The sequence below is a fragment of the Falco peregrinus genome, chromosome 5, assembly GCF_023634155.1.
Source record: "Falco peregrinus isolate bFalPer1 chromosome 5, bFalPer1.pri, whole genome shotgun sequence".
In the NCBI taxonomy this organism is placed as follows: Eukaryota; Metazoa; Chordata; class Aves; order Falconiformes; family Falconidae; genus Falco; species Falco peregrinus.
Genome location: NC_073725.1, coordinates 83,843,888 through 83,860,553, shown reverse-complemented (window position 1 = coordinate 83,860,553; position 16,666 = coordinate 83,843,888). Strand labels below are relative to the sequence as shown.

Below are 16,666 nucleotides of genomic sequence, written 5' to 3'. Positions count from 1 at the left end.
GAATTTCCTTGTTTAGATCTCAGCGCAGACAGATCATTTGCACCTCTTACAAGACAGCAAGTGGCTAGATCTGCGCAGTTCTAGCATTTTGGAGTTGCTCAGGTTCCAGGTAAGGAATGTATATGAACTGAACATTGTGCTTCTAGTCCACATAAATCAGTGTCACTTAGTAAAGAAGACAGATTCTTGCCAATCAAAATTAATGCAAATTATTGCTATTCCAGATATTGCAGACTGAAATTATCCCAGTGCAGAGCATCAAAGGTGCACCAACTCCACTGGAATTACTCTGAAAATGAGTTGGCAGGCTGGAAACAGCAGCTCTTACCTTAACCCACTGTTTGTTATATTCGCCCGTGCTTAGGACTTGTGGCCGGGAACACTGCTGAAATTTGGCAATATGAAAACATTCCCTACAGATATTTTGCTGCCAGTTGCAAGGACTGACAGGAGGCACAGATGGTAGTTTTCCTGGAAACTATAATATAATGCAATTTCCTATTAGAAACATTGGTGAAAGCTGACGCAGTGACTTATCAAGACTCACTTTGTGTAGGAAACTCTTGTGAAACAGACTCAGACTGCAGGGACCAGTTTTCCAGTAAATGCAAAAATATTGACATAGTTCTTTCTCAGATAACATTTCTAAGAATGAGTATAACCCCACAGAGTCTGAAGGGGATAATCAGGCCTTGGCAGAATTGCACTAAGGCTGAAATGACTTCAAAATTTGTCACATCTGTTGGAGATAAACAGTTATCTTGCTGATAATTGTCAGCAAGTCTGAGAGATCTTGTTCTTGACACTCCTGTGGCTTCTAATTTCTATCTTGGTGAAGGAAATAGTATTTTCTGCCTGTCTCTTGGATGAACTTGCATATTTACTGATTGCATCTTACTCCATTTATAATGTCTGAATAAAATATTCTAATCTTACATTCTGAGAGGGCTAGTATAATATCAGTGCTGATCTAAGGGTGGTTATTATTAGACTGTAAGATTTGGAGTAGGCATTTTCATTTACCAGGGGCTTGAAATTAAGAGTCACCTTGCTGATGTGAATGGGTTCTGATTTGTCCATCTGCTGCTTGTCATGTGCCACTCCCGACTCCACTTTATCAGTGACAGAGTTTTTTTACCCCTTATTTATCACAATTTTCTGCCAATAATCTTGATTTCTTACAAGGCTGCCCATTGCACCTGTATGTATGGAATGACTCTTTCATCAAACTTGAAAAAGCCAGTAATAACCTTTAGCACTTTCTGTTCTACAATGCTAGCAAAGGGTTTGACAGGTTTAAGTATTTCATTATTTGATTTGAGTCCTTGGCCATACTTTCACAGGTGTGTGGGTGGGGATGCTTCCTTAGATACTATTTAACCTGTGAGTTTTTTCCAGCCCTGTGTGAGCCTGGGCAAATATTTCCAAGGGCAAAAAACCAAAAGTGATTTTGAGGGAAGAAATGTGCAAAGTAGCTTGAGACCTCTGTTAACCAGGACACTCTAAACTTAAATCTCCCATTACAAAAACCTCTGTGAAGTCACACCTTGAGTATGCCACCTGTAGCCACCTGTTACCCACATTCTGTCCAGCCCACAGTATCTTGGGAAGCTATGGTTAGGATTTGCACAAATTCCTAGGAATACAGCCAAATAAATGATGTTGAAATAATAAATACTAGTGCTCACTAATTGCAGTGTATCTATTCACATGACATTCAGCAATTACTGTTTTGGGTTTTTTTTTTTAATTTGAACAGATTTTTTTAAGGATTTCTTGGTGTTCTTGATAGGCACACGCATTTAAAAAAAATACCTTGCAATCCTGATTTCGGCTGGGATAGAGTTAATTTTCTTCTTAGTAGCTGGTACAGTGCTGTGTTTTGATTTTAGTGTAAAAACAATGTTGATGGCACACTAATGTTTTTGGTTGTTGCTGGGTGGTGTTTGCACTAGGTCAAGGACTTCTCAGTTTCTAGGGCCTTGCCAGCAAGAGGGCTGGGAGGGGACACAGCTGGGTCGGCTGACCTGAACTGGCCAAAAAGGTGTTCCATACCATATGATCTCATGCTTAGTATATAAACTGGGGTGTGTGTGGTGTGTGTGTTGGCTGGGGCCTGCTGAGCATTGCTTGGGACTGGCTGGGCATCAGCCAGTGGGTGGCAAGCAGTTGTATTGTGCATCACGTGTTTCCTGTTCCCCCTTCCTTTTGGATTTCATTCCTCACCCCTTCTCCCTCCTTTTCATTATAACTTATTATTATTGTTGTTTGGGATTAATTTTATTTCAATTATTGTTCTTATCTCAACCCTTGAGTTCCGTTCTGATGCTCCTCTGGCTAAGGGGGAGTAAGCAAGCAGCTGCATGGTACTGAATTATTGGCTGGGGTTAAACCATGAGACTTGCACACCACAGGAAGAAAGCACAACTTCCATAGCAGATTTTATTACTGCAGGAGCTGTATAGAGCCTTGATGTTTAAAACTGTATTGGGTTTGCATGGCAAGATCTTGGTAGCAGGTGCTATGGGGTGCCTTCTGTGAGAAGCTGCTAGAACTTTCCCCTGTGGCCAACAGAGCCAATGCAAGCTGGCTCAGAGACGGACCTGCCGCTGGCCAAGGCTGAGCTCATCAGTGACAGTGGTGGTGCCTCTGGGATAATGCATTTAAGAAGGGGAAAACCACACAAAACTGTTTGATTGCAGCCAGAGAGGGGAGTTGAGAGTATGTGAGAGCAGTGGCCCTGCAGCCCCCAGGGCAGCGCAGGAGGAGGCAGGGGGGCTCCAGGCGTCGGAGCAGGGATTCCCTGGCAGCCCGAGGGAAGCCCATGGAGAGGCAGGCTGTGCCCCCAGCCCGTGGAGGTTAACGGGGATGGGTGGGGGGGTGGGCAGATCCCCACCTGCAGCCCATGGAGGACCTCGTGCCGGAGCAGGTGGGTGCTCGAAGGAGGCTGTGACCCCATGGGAAGCCTACGCTGGAGCAGCTCCTGGCAGGACCCGTGGGCTCATGGAGAGAGGCCCAGGCTGGAGCAGGGCAGGTTTGCTGGCCGGGCTTGTGACCCCGCGGGGGCCTAGGCTGGAGCAGCCTGTTCCTGAAGGGCTGCACCCCACAGATGGGACCCAGGCTGGGGCAGGGGAAGGGTGTGAGGACCCTCCCCCTGAGGAGGAAGGAACAGCAGAGACAAGGAGTGATGAGCTGACTGCAACCCCCATTCCCCGTTCCCCTGTACCACTGGCAGGGAGCAGGGAGAGAAAACAGGGTGAAGCTGAGCCTGGGAAGAAGGGAGGGATGGGAGGAAGGTGCTTTAATATTTGTTTGTATTTCTCTTTACCCTACTCTGATTTGATTGGCAATAAATTAAACTAATTTCCCTGAGTCGCTGTCTATTTTGCCCATGACAGTAACTGGTCAGTGATCTTGCCCTGTCCTTACCTCAACCCATGAGCCTTTTGTCGTATTTTCTCTCAGCTGTTAAGCTGAGGAGGGGAGTGACAGAGTGGCTTTGGTGGGCACCTGGAGTCCAGCCAGGGTCAACCCACCACAAAAATAAATTTTTAATCTGCTTCCCCCTGTGCTAATGGGTGGAAACCTGAGGAGTAATAAGTTTGTCCCAGAGATGGTTTCTTAGCAATTATTGATAAATGGTTGTTTTTACATAGCCGAGACAGAGAGAGGGTGCATACCAACAGTAAACCACAGTTTGTAGGGAGTGTGCTGGAGCCTTCTAGCTTATCTTGACTTAAATAAGCCTTCCATGTTTTTGCTGTTGTGGAAAATATGCAGAATATTCTGATGAACTCTTATCTGATGTTCAGATCCTGCATGCAGAAGTTCAAATGAATCATTCTGATATGCAGATCATAAACCTAGATGTTCACAGGAATCACATTGTCCTGATACTTGATTAACATTTTTTCATCGTTTTAGAATCAGTCCAACTTCTGTTGAAATCCATGAGATACTGCTTTAACTTAAATTATGGGCCCCATCAAATACATGAAGGATGTGATGCTGGCATGAGAAATAGGGTGCTTCCTTTTTATGCTGCTGTAGCATTTATGTAAGAAGGATATAAAGTTCAGCTGATGGAGCCCTAAGGGAAAGTAGGTCTTCGGCTAAGTACGGTAGAAAACAGTTTTGCAAATATCATGGTGATTAACATAGTTAAAAAATGCTTATGGAGGCTAAAAAGGACAGCTGTCATTGTGCTTATTCAAAGCTTCTGCTGAAAGCAGTTAGGAAATTTTTGGTGCTTTGAAGTTTGCCTTTGGCTTACCTTCTTTTATAATACAAATGAAAATGCAGCTTGATTGTGATTAATTAGTTAATTAGTTACTGCTGTGTCTTTTAGCTGCTTTGCAGTAATATTTCACAGTATGGTTTGCTGTGTGTTTTATTATTATGCCATGACTAGAAGATTCATAAGTATCTCACTTTCATTGAGAACTGTTGCTTTATTAAAGACTAATTAGATTAACTTTTGATCAATTCCTCTGCTGTACTTCTGCTATATTGTTATACTTCTAGATTTAATATACAGAAAAATTGAGATCTTATCTATTCAGAGTGATTAATAAATAACTTAAAAGCACATATTCAGTACATAAAGAAACAGTAAATGAGAAATCCAGCCTAATGTGCAAGAGTATGAAAATCAGTATGCATAAGAAAAAGCCTACTTTTAACTTTCTTTTGGACAACCAGAGAAAAGTAGGAGCATGACAAATTTAAACAATGATGCTTTTCATAAAGAAATGTTATCTAAAACCTGAGCATTGGTTTCTAAAAATAGTACTATTCATTTTCACTGATTCAAGGTTTATATGCGTTAAGGTAAATTGTTTCTAGGCTCTTGAAAACCAAAAGCAATCTAAAAGGTGAACTTAAAATCTCACCTGGTAGGCACTGCCTTGTTGTTCCTTGATGACTGGCAGAAACATTTTTGCCCATCAAGTCAGACCCTTTTCAAAGTGAGCTCAGCAGAAACTCCAATATCTCATTTCTCTAGTAGGAATAAACAATGGGAGAGCTTAGAAAAAGCCTGCTGACGCCGCTGCACTGCCCTCGGTAGTGGCACCGAACACTGTGTATACATGTGACTTCCCCTGCACATACATACACATAATCCTTTAAGCTTCAGCTGCACGCTCTTATTGGCGCAGAGGGCTGTTGCAAAAACCGGGGGCCTGATCCTGCCATAAGGACTATTCTGCATACTGTGTGTGTATTTGTGAAAGGGGGATTTTAGGGGTCATCTTTTTTTTTTTTCTTTCTTTCCCCATCCCCCCCCCCCCCCCCCCCCCCCCAAAAGGACAAACCATAAAAGGACGATGCTACATTAATGGTTGGACTTGATGATCTTAAAGGTCTTTTCCAACCTAAATGATTCCATGAGATTACTGTGGTTTGAGAGCAGTTCAACCTTTGGTGTAGTTGTGTAATGGGAGACAAATAGTGGCTGCATCAAACCAGGAGAGCTTTTTTGGTATGAGAAAAGATTTTTTTTTTTTTTTTTTTTTTTACCACAGCAGTAGTTATTCCGCAAAGCTGTGCATGTTAACAGAGTAATAAACCCAGAGCAAAATAAGCCAAACTGGCAAAAATATTGTTAGTAGAATTGGATTTTCTTTAGAGCTACTCATCACAGCTGTGTTTGTTGGTAGTCATATCCTTTCCTGCCTTTAAAAAAAAATGCTATTTAGCAAAAGCCTGTAACATCCATTTGGCCTCTGGAGAGTTTAAGCAGTAACCAACATTAGATCTGAAAAAGAGCCAATGTATGTTTTAAAAAATACTTTACTGTAAACCTCAGAATTACTTTAAGCATTCAGAAAGACCATTTTAATTAGAAAGAAAAAAGATACAAGGAAAATGCTACTGCTCTATCATCTTACTTTGATGAGATGGTAGGTAAATGTAAATTCTTTCCATTTGAATAAAAAGCATGTAATATCATGATTCTGTCTTAGTGTGAATACAAATAGTGCTTAAATAATTTGCCTTTTTAAATTGTAATGAAGAATTAATTTATGTGTCTTCCTTCCTCCCCAAAGCAGTAAAGTATAAAATCTGCTTTTACTTATCAGCGAAAAAGCAGTTGACCCCTGAAGTAAATGAAGAATTTGTCATTCATGTTAGGCATGTATGTAGCATGTGTATTTTCTTTAGTGTGTGTGTAACACATGTTTTCTTATTTTAGACCATTAGTTGCTTATTTTTATTCTTATAGTATCTTATAAGCTAAAACTTCCCAATAGGACTCTAAGGCTCTAAGGTTAACACCTGAGAACTTTTTTGATTGTCAGTATTTATGATCAAGTATTTGCCTAATTCAGTTATTTTTTTGTTCCTTTTGGCTAAGCTTTTATTGTTTATATCAAAGTAAAACACCCCCCAGTTCTCTGTTTACAATCTTTATGACATAGCAGCTCTGTTTGTAGGTCCCACGTTAATATTTTCCATTAAATGCTGTATTGTTGGAGATTGGTCAAATTGTTAAATAAACAAGCACTTATTTAATGTCAGTTGTAATATTCCTATGAGGAGACAATGTGGGGCAGCCCAGGATTATGCCTTGCCTTTTTTTTATGGCTTGTAATATTTCACGCTTATCATTCATTTGGTTAAGCCATTATATATGGTTTGTATTTTGAAACACAGAGCAAAACCTCCAAATGTGTTGATTTACAGTTGATTAAATACCAGTGACAGTTGGGCATAGAGTTTAAGGTGAAATGTGCTTTCCTTTTGAAATTCAGACCTCATAAACTTTATCGTATAGGCTTTTTGCAGGAGAAAAATGCAGAGATTGGGAGATGGAATAGTACTCCTTCAGTCTCTGGGGAGAGCAGAAGGTAATAATGTGGCTCCTTCAAGTCTGCTGCTGTATTGGTTTTATAGAAGTGAGTGTTTTCTCTTACAGGCCCTGCCAGTTCATCACTTATTTCAGTTTGCAGTGCCCATGTTTTTACATTGTCCCAGTTGGATTTTCCTAGCATACTTTCCCCAAGGCTTGTTTGAATGTAAAGATACATAATCCCCTATGCGATTATGATCTGTAACTATCACTTGCCACTGACTGTCTGGAGTAACTTTGGGGTAGTTGTGGGGCAGAGGAGACTGTTGTGCTTTGGCTGGAAAGGTCCACATTTTAACAATATCTGTACTTGTCGAGCTTGGCCAGGTATTTCTTGTGTTGGACCCATGGGACTTTGTGTTGGGACTTGGTCCTGGTCAGACAGCTGCAAGGGGACTGAGGGAAATGGTGAACAAGGATAGTCGATATTTACTTCAGTGACTTATTTAACTCTGCCTCATTACAAAATAAGTAAGTGCCAGCCTCACTGAAGGTGGAGCCTCTTCTGTGACCTGACAGGAAAATTAGCCCATTTTCAAAACGCCTTTAAACATAAGCCATGTGTTTTTTCTGTGCACATGGTAAAAATTCGGCTGGATAGGAGTCCAGTATGAGTGTGAAATGCACACATAACCTAAAGTACTACTTCTTTACCGCCACTAAGCAGCAGGGATCACAGAAACCTTGGGGGTATCCTCACATGCTTAATTTTCACATGCAGTATACTGCTGCTATTGGCTTGATTGATTAATTATGGCAGTTCCCTGTCCATCCTCTCCCAAATACATTTCTTGTTGCTGATGGGTCTGTGAAGTTAATGTACAGTCCTAAAGTTCCTAATTCCAAGTAACTCTGTTAATATGAAAGTTGTATTTTAGCAGTGCAGGTTTTTGTTTACAGAATAATTTGTAGTGGTTCAGATGATGTAGTCACATGCTTGATGTACTCATGTTTCTGACACTGCTACATCTGATATGAATTGATAGACAATTCTGGTAGTATTTTTTACTTACAGAAGCTAAATAAGACAAAACCTAAGAAGTTCTGTTCAGTTTTGTATGGCAATATAATGACTTTCAAAAGTTCATCTTTTACGAGTGCTCTATGCAGTAACAGAGTTACTGATTCAGATGGATTAAACAAATCACAAGGTTAAAAGTGAAAGTAGTTATTTAGGACTGTGGTTGCCAGAATATTATTTTTATGAGCTGAAGTGGTTTTGTTGAAGGATCACTATGGCATTAGGGAATTAGTGGGTGTACATTTTGGCCCTTCATACCCATGTGTAAATTGTCTAAAGAATAGTATTCATAGAAAAGGATTATCAGAAATATTCCTCAGTATACTTTTATCTTAAACTGAAATGATGGTACCTTCAGAGGAGCAGAGTTAGTGGTACACGATAAAGGGACTATGGTGTGGGCAAAGATGTCCTTGTTCATTGCACAGAATGTGGTCAGTCCCCACTGACATTTCTTCTTATTTTTTGCAGTACTGTTGTGTTAAGCATGAAGTAAGATGTAATATTAATGGGATTCATTCAGGACTGCTTATTTGTGTTTTATCCTTGTGTATCTTAGTATTCAGCAATTTGGTATTTGGTCATAACATGTCTGAAAATGCTTTGGTAATTACTTAAAAAACATTGAAATTGAATGTGCAAATCAGCTGAAGCAAGCAAGACTTATTTGCAAATTTTAGATGAGTGCTTTAGAACTCTCTTTTATATGAGCACAACTTTAGTCCCTTTCATTTTTTAATCTGCTACAATATTTCAGGTTGTAAGGACTTGGACAGAAAACTTTAAAAAGGCGACCACAATTGTACCAGTGCTGCAAGCCCATTAATCATACATTCATTCTTGAGAACCAGTGTCTCTGGTTTGAGAAATTCCACCAGCTTTCCCTAAGGGCCATTCACAAATGAGCTCTGGTGAAACTTGCTGCGGTAGCTGGATGCACCGTGGCCATGATGGGATGGCACAGCCGTACTTCTGGTGAGGGATACGGGCCTCTGCAGAGGGATGCATGCATTTGCACTTTTGCAGCTTGATTTCCAAAATGGACCACAAAGTTGCACCCTTTTAAGAGCCGACACAGTTGAACTCAGCTGCTGAGACAGGTGCATGAATGTTACTTTCTTTGTGCCAGCTCCATTGTTACAGGAGTGGGAACCTGCAGCAGAAGGGCAGCAACAAACAGGCTGGGAGTGGAGTGATAGCATCTGGATCTGTTGCAGCTCCTTCCTTTGCTGATGTGACTCAGGATCCTCATGTGGTTTTAGTGGAAATTCCTCAGACCTGCTAACCCAGCTAATTCAGGGGAGCCTTCCTGAAGTATTCAGAGCTTGCGATTAACTTCAGTAGTATGTCTATTATTTATTTATTTTGAGAAGACTGTGATTCTGTTTCAAAAATATGGTTCTATGCCAAAAACATCGGGCAAAACCTGATAGCTGCATACAAATGGCAGTGATAATAATGGGCAAAGCAGGAGTATTTGTGTCTTTTCTAATGGGTAGGCTTTTTAACTTGGGCCTCTTCATATTTGACCTCTAATTTGGATGGCCAGACTGCTGAAATTCACTGTTAGGTCATTGCTCGTGTGGATGGTATTAGAGATGTATTCTGGTGTGTCTGTGTGCATCTTTTGTCTCTGCATACTTTGGATGATTTTATTAGCTATTGTTTGAAAATGTCATTGGACATTAGATCAGTTTATTTAGCTATTGTGGGCTAATCCAAACATACAGAATATAATACCCTACTCCTGACCTTTTCCTGTTACCAGGCTTTCAGCAGCTCTTTCCTTTGCAGACCTCAGGTGGTGGGAAGGGAGGAGGAAGGGCTTTAACCCTCTGGGTGTATTTTGTGAAGACCACAGTACAGGCTGAAGGCACTACTGCTCACTTCGCAGCACAGGAGAAACAGGAGAGATGTATAAGAAGGGAAAAAGTCCAGGGCCCTACCGTAGTCTTTAAGTTCTTGGGTTTAGCCTCCCAACCCTTTAAAAAAGACATAAAGCAGCAAGATTGTATGCTCAAGACTGGCTAGCTAGCAGGATTTCATAACCTGACACCATGAAGCACTCTAGCTTCTGAAATCTGCTTGATTGAATATTACTTCTTAAAGCCCTCCAGATTTTGGTGAAAATTCTTGCACAAAAATCTTTTAAGATGAGGTTGCATGGTTGAAGAACTATGACTTTTAAAGGATATGGAGAATGGAAATGAGTTAAAACATCATTACATCATTTCCCCTAGCTGTCCATTTTACTATTGCTACTTTTGATCTATTGAAAATACAACTTATTAGTAAATCTCTACCCCAGCAGGTATTTTGATAGCATAAATCCATTGTACTTGTTAATATAGAATTTTGAAGGGAAGAAAAAAACCCAGAGGAAGAATGCAACAACAATACTGACCTCAATGAATAAAAATTGGACTGTTTGTACTATGAGAAAATGAGATAATTATGGCTATAAAATCCTGTGCTCAAAGAATGAAAATAAACAACATACATGCTATGTGGAAATAGAGGAGAAAGCCATTACATTAGGAGAGATTTACTGAAATATTTTCTCCACAATCATTCTTAATAATGTGGGGATTTTTTTTAGTTAGGGACTAAAACTGTCCTGCAGAGTATTCCTGGAGTTTGGCAGCAGTGCAAGAGGATGGTTTACAAACATTCCACACCAGGAAAATATTTGGAAACCGGTAATGTGGCACTTGGCCACTGCTATTATAAGCAGCATTAGATGCACTTTTTGTTGCATTACAGCCATCTGGCAGGTAAGTGGTCCATTTGTCTGTTAACAAACAAAGATTTCCTAGCCATTCTACTTTGGAATCATTCCATATAAAATTTAATTGTAGGCTTACTCTTCTTTTTGGGGAAAAAAGTGATTTAAAAATCGCATGTCAGAACAAAGGGTTAAACAGTCAGTTGAATACAGCACAGTAACACTGCAAAGTAGTTAGAGCCATTGTGGAGTTTGACTCTGTTTCTAGAGTTTTGGAATGTATTTTTCCTTTAAGCGATAGCTAAATAGTTCTCTTGGATTGTTTGTGTGTTACAGGAACCATATCAGATCACTATATAAAGTTCAGGATTTTCTCCAGAGTGCCTGAAATCCTACTACAAAGAACACTTGTGTCTTAGAGTCTGACACCAAGTAGAAATAAAAGGCTGAAATAATAACACCACTAACTTGCTTTAATTAATTGTATGTTTCTGTACTTAAGCTTGAAGGGTGGAAAGCATTGCTTTAAAGGCTACCTACAAAACTGGTGAATGAGCAGCCACTTAGGGTGCCACTTCAAAGAGAAACACCCAAGAGAGCAACAGAAGGGAAGCTGATTTTGAATTCTCTCAGTTCTTCCTGGGAGCCCAGAGCTTGCAAAGGAAAACAACTTAGAAATGGTTATTTTCTTTTGTGTTAGTTACATAACCAGCTCCCAGCAAATAAAACTGGAGGTGGAGCAGCCATACAAAGATCCACTTAATAACCTGTGCCTACCATAGCAGCTGAAAGAATCTTACTTGACTTTAATAGTTTTCCTTCCTGGCTAAGGGAGATTCCTCGTACTGTCTCCAGATAAAAAACTGATAAAATTTAGAAGCTAGTATGTATGCACTGGTGCATGTTTGAGATTCAAGCCTTCGCGGTTATTCCAGATTTAGACCTTGTTGCTGAAGCAGTCAAACAGATCTTGGTTTCTACCATTTTTTATTTTTCACATCTCTCTGTATGCAATATTGCTGTAGTTAATGCTGAAGAAGTAGAAACCTGACTTTTACAAGAGTGCTGACCTTTAGTCTTTCCTTTAAAATCAGTTGAAGCTCTAAGAATTGTGCTTTTATGCTAGTCATCCTATGCTGTTTTTAAACTTTGCTTTTGCAGCCATGCTGTGTAGGTTCCCTTAACCAGCTTCTGAGATGCAGGCTGGTACTTGGTTCCTGTAGATGATAGCTCCAACTGGTCAGCATCCTTTGTTTTGGCAACTGTGCTCTTTGCCTCCCTGTCTGTGTTAGCCATCCTCCCAGCTACCTGCTACATGCCTTGCATTGACCTAGTCAGCTGGCGGATTGCTGTCTCATCTCCCTCGTTATTTTCTTCCCACAGCTCTATTAATAGCCTTGTCTTGGCTTTGGGACTTCAGTTTGTGATTTACTAATTAGAAAATTCTGGGATTACATGTGTGCTTTTTCATTGTCTTCAGGTGTCAGCTGTTACACCACTGCAGAGATGTTAAAAGTATAGTGCCATCATTTACAGCATAATTAGGAGACCAGTTTGCAGGTGGCTGTTACTGATGATATAATAAGTAAAAAGGATCGAAAGAATTAATGCATTTGACCGTTCTAACCATTTTTTACACTTACTTTATATGAAATTAGACCTGGAAAGGTGGGGCTTGTAATGCGTATGAAATTATAAAATATCATCTGTGCCCAACTTCTACAAACTTCATTATCATTACCTCTGTAAGAATTAAAGTCAGTTCATGTAGTCCAGAGCAGCAAATATTGTCAGACAACGTGTAATGGAAATTTATAAGAGCCAATATTTAACACCTTGAAATGAGAAGCATCCAGGATAATTTTGGAAATCACTTCACTTGAATTCAGTATATATTACAAGAAAATATGAAGGTAAATATTAAAGTATTTTCATCAGATGGTTTTAAATTAATCTTTGGATTTCCCTTAAAAAGCAAATAAAGAACCTTTGAGTAATGGAGAAACAGGGTACTCTTCTTATTTCTGTCACTGTGAAGTATGACACCAAGAAAAAGATTACTTAGAAATAATTCCATTTCCGTGTTTAAAGCTCTGGTTATTTGAGGCCAGAATGCTTTTGAATTATCTGCTTTAAGCCTTGATACTGCAAATTAACCTTGGATAGTTAGGTGCATATGTAGAGGCAAAACAAAACCCCACTGAAATTAATAGGTCCTGTGTGGCCTGGGGTTCTGCCTGGTAGAACTGTTTGCAGTGTGTTTGTTTATTTTTGAAGTGTTTTAAAATGCTTTTTCCAACTCATTGTATGATGATCCATATATGACAGATGAGTAGTACCAAACTTCAGACCATCCAACAAAGTAGCTTTCCTTTGCTTTGTTTAGGAAGATCTCTTTGATTCTGCTTGTATTTAAAGTGCGCTGCTGGGTAATCATGGAATGTCTATCTGTTTAAACCAAATTCAAAGAGTATTGTGAACTGACACCTGCTTAAGTCTTTAATTAAAAGTGGCTTAATCTCTAACAATCTCTACATACCTAAGCAGAAGGTATATGTGTTTAATGTGTACTTTGAGCTGGCATTCATTTAGAAATGAAAGATTTGTAAATGAAACATAATGCTAGACATGATGCTGTTTGACTGGAATCCCTTCTTGTTGGCATAGCCTAGTTTTCCTGATGGTGTCAGCCCCTGGGAATACACCCTTAAGATTTCTATTGAGGGAAAACAAAAAGGGAGGGCTATCTTAAAAAAATGTGTGTATCAACTATATATAAAACACTTAAAATAGGCAAATACATACAGTGGAGAACTGCTCCCCCTTAGAAGGGTTGGCAGAGGGAATACTGTTTGTATTTCCCGATGTATATACCCTACAGAAAGAGATGTATTTTCTGTATTTTTCCTAGCTGTGTGAATTTTGCTGGAATATGTCTTAAAGTTAAACCCTGATCATTAATGTTGATTAATGTTCATACTCTTTTTCTCAAATGTTTCAGCTTTTCTCTTCCAAAGGACCTCCCCTGTGTTCTTGAACCTAATGTATGGACAGTCTTTGTTTTTGGTGTGGGTTTTTTTTTTTGGCACCTGGGGATGGTAAATGGCAGTAAGTGATAATAAGCATCAATTTTAACTACTGAAGAGAAAAATAAGAAAAAGCAGTAGGCTTTTCAGCAGTTGCAGACCCGTAGTTGCAGTTACCCCTACCCACTGGTGGCATCTATAATGATTTCCAGCATAATAGTATGTCTGATCTCACCTCTGCTATTCTCACAATCAAGTTTAACATGTTGTTTGACAACCTTAACATGTCTCCTAAATACAAAATATTAGTAATGGTTCTTTTTGCAAAATTAACATGTTCTGGTCTAGCAGGAAGGGAGACTGAAACTTCAAAAGGGAAAGCTGAACCAAGCCTTTAATTTGTGAGAGGAAGGAAGCTGGTAGGGAGAGAGAGAATGAAGGTTTATAATTGTACTGAAATCAATATGAAGGAGACGTATATCTTAGCAAGCAGCAAGAGACTGGAGGCAAGATGGAGACATAAAGCCTCATGGTGATAAATGGAGTAGGTTCTGAAGGAGACATGGGTAACGAAAGGAGCCCCTGGCATGACTGTGGATGGGAAGGTGGCATGTGTGCAATGCCAATGGGCTGGAACAGGGGGCTGTGAGGGAATCTTGTGTAGTGAACTTGGCTTGCACGAACTAAGAAGCATGTAACCCTTTTGACATGCTCATCTTGTCTATCTTGAATTATTGCAATGTCTGTATTATGTATGTGTTGAGTTAAATTACTAGCAATGATGTGTGGAAATGCATCTGGAAAGATGAACATTCCTTGAAAACATTCCAGAGCTGATGTTCGAGAGTACAGTGTTAAAGGCATTTGCTTTTGGCTTCCTGGAGAGCTCACCAAACTAGTTTTGGGTAAGACAAGATGGCACAAAGAACTTTGGCTTGATTTTACACGTGGGTAGTTGTGCTTTTAGGATGGAGACTTAAATTCTGAAATGTTAAGTGTTTGGGGTTTTTTTAGAAACTATATTTTTCCCTTATACTATGATTTGTTTATATTGCTAGTTTTAAAATATTTGGGATATTGTTTGGGTCACTGTTACCTCCTGTTTATAAGTGCATTTGTATTTGCTGGGGCCAGTTTATACTGGGATGCAAAGAATCCAATGTGACGATCAAAGCATCATAGTACTTCACCCTAACAAAGATTAGACCTGGCATCTCTATGAGCTGCAATCAGGGAAAGACAGCTTAGGTAATCTTTTAAAAAAAGTCTTTTAGCTGTGACACAGGTACTTCACTATGAAGATTATTGATGGCTGCTGTTACTGTGTGTCCAAAACTCATTAAGGTAAACCTTTATTTGCCTCTTTTCTCCTGTCTGTACTTTGTTTCAAAAAGCTATAGCCACCAGTGGAAGATTTCAATTAAGATTTCAATTAAGAAATTGGGAGTCTGAGGTTAAATGCTATCCACAGCTGTTTTTCTGTGATAATTTAAAAAAAAATTATTGCACCACAGTATTAGCAAACCAATGTGCCTGTGATTATAATAGGTAGCAAGAAAAAATAAAAAGTCAGTCTGAACAAATTCTGGATGAGTTTTGTTTCTGGTATTTAAAATTTTAACTATTTTTTTACTGGACCAAATTCATCATAAAATAATTCAGGTTGGAAGGGACCTTAGGAGGTCATCTTTCCAAATTCCTGCCCAAAGGCAGGGTCAGCTGTGAGATCAGACTAGGTCCTGAAAATCTCTGAGGATGGAGACTGTGTAACCTCTGGACAATCTGTTCCAATGCTTGATTGTCCTAATGGTAAAAAAAAAATTAAAAAGTAAATTTTCCCTTATGTTGCAATCCATCTGTTTTTTAACTTATGCCCATTGTCTTTTTTATATCATACCGTGCATTGTTTGAAAGAGCCTCAATTTGTCTTCTCAATAAGCCTCTTGTAGGTGTAACATAGTGGTTGTAAGGGCCACCCAAAACCTTCTCTTCTCCACCCTGAGGTTCCTTCAGCCTTTCACAGGGCAAGTGTTCCTGCCCCCTGGCTATCTTGGTGTCCTGCCACTCGCTCTAGTTCATTGAAAGCATTCTTGGGGGGCCCAAAAATGATGCAGAGAAGTACCAGGTCAGTCTATTGCAACAGGACAAGGGGTAATGGTTTTAAACTAAAAGAGGGTAGATTCAGACTAGATATAAGGAAGAAATGTTTTACGATGAGGGTGGTGAAACACTGGCATGGGCTGCCCAGAGAGGCAGTAGGTGCCCCATCCCTGGAAACATTCAAGGTCAGGTTGGATGGGGCTGTAAACAACCTGATTTAGTTGAAGATGTTCCTGCTCACTGCAGGGGAGTTGACTAGATTATCTTTAAAGGTCCCTTCCAACCTAACTACTCTGATCCTGTGGTTTATAAAAAAAACAAACTCTTTTTGTAATTCTGTTACATGGAGGCTTAGGGAGGCTTTTGGATGTTTTGTATGTGGCCAGTGGGATCAAACTTTTTTAGTTCTGTCTTGCAGGTGTATACCTTAGAGGAGTCTTCTCTAGGCCACTCTAGGTTTTGGGATAACGGACATTTTGGTTTTTTTAACAATGGCCCCTAAAAGGATGGCTGTCTGTGGAGCTGCATACATGTAATTGGTTTATGATTGGCCTTCAGTGAAAAATTTAAACTAGAAGCGTGTCTTGCTGTAGCTGATCTCTTACTCAATATATTCTTTCTGTTTTTATACATAAACTCTAAGATTAGTGTGGTTGAGTGTATTGAAAGTAATAAAAAACAGACACAGAAAAATTGTTGCATGTTTAAAAAAATCATAAAATGAAAGAGTAAGTGCATCATTTATTATAACACCATGTAAACTAATGAAAAACATACTGCAGGCTGGAAATTTGTTAAGAGCTGAACTCAAAAAGTTTCCATTCCCAAAAATGCCTTGGGGCCTCCGGCTGCAAGCTTGTGGCTAAAGAGGCCCTATGATAAACTGACATAAAAAATAACTACTCCATAAACATTCAGCTCCTGTTTCACAATAGTTGGAA

At 39.6% G+C, this 16,666-nt stretch overlaps 2 protein-coding genes across 9 annotated transcripts in view; one reads left to right on the top strand and one right to left on the bottom strand.

Moving 5' to 3' along the window:
• C5H7orf50 (chromosome 5 C7orf50 homolog) overlaps positions 1-16,666 on the top strand; it is a 135,772-nt gene that overhangs the window by 55,726 nt on the left and 63,380 nt on the right. For 4 of the 5 annotated variants that reach the window (XM_055806375.1, XM_055806378.1, XM_055806377.1 and 1 more), the window contains one exon: positions 17-109. The exons of the other annotated variant lie outside the window; for it this stretch is intronic. In XM_055806375.1, coding sequence (XP_055662350.1) covers positions 17-109 — 93 coding nt within the window. The remainder of the gene's footprint in view (positions 1-16; positions 110-16,666) is intronic. 5 annotated transcript variants of the gene reach the window in all.
• The window catches only part of GPR146 (G protein-coupled receptor 146), a 57,085-nt gene that overhangs the window by 13,635 nt on the left and 26,784 nt on the right, over positions 1-16,666 (bottom strand). For 2 of the 4 annotated variants that reach the window (XM_027779376.2, XM_055806372.1), the window contains one exon: positions 4,893-4,999. The exons of 1 other annotated variant lie outside the window; for it this stretch is intronic. In XM_027779376.2, the coding sequence (XP_027635177.1) occupies positions 4,893-4,947 (55 nt within the window). In that variant the 5' untranslated portion in view covers positions 4,948-4,999. Of the gene's footprint in view, positions 1-4,892; positions 5,194-16,666 lie in introns of those variants that run through there. One more of the 4 variants, XM_027779370.2, reaches the window with a different exon arrangement.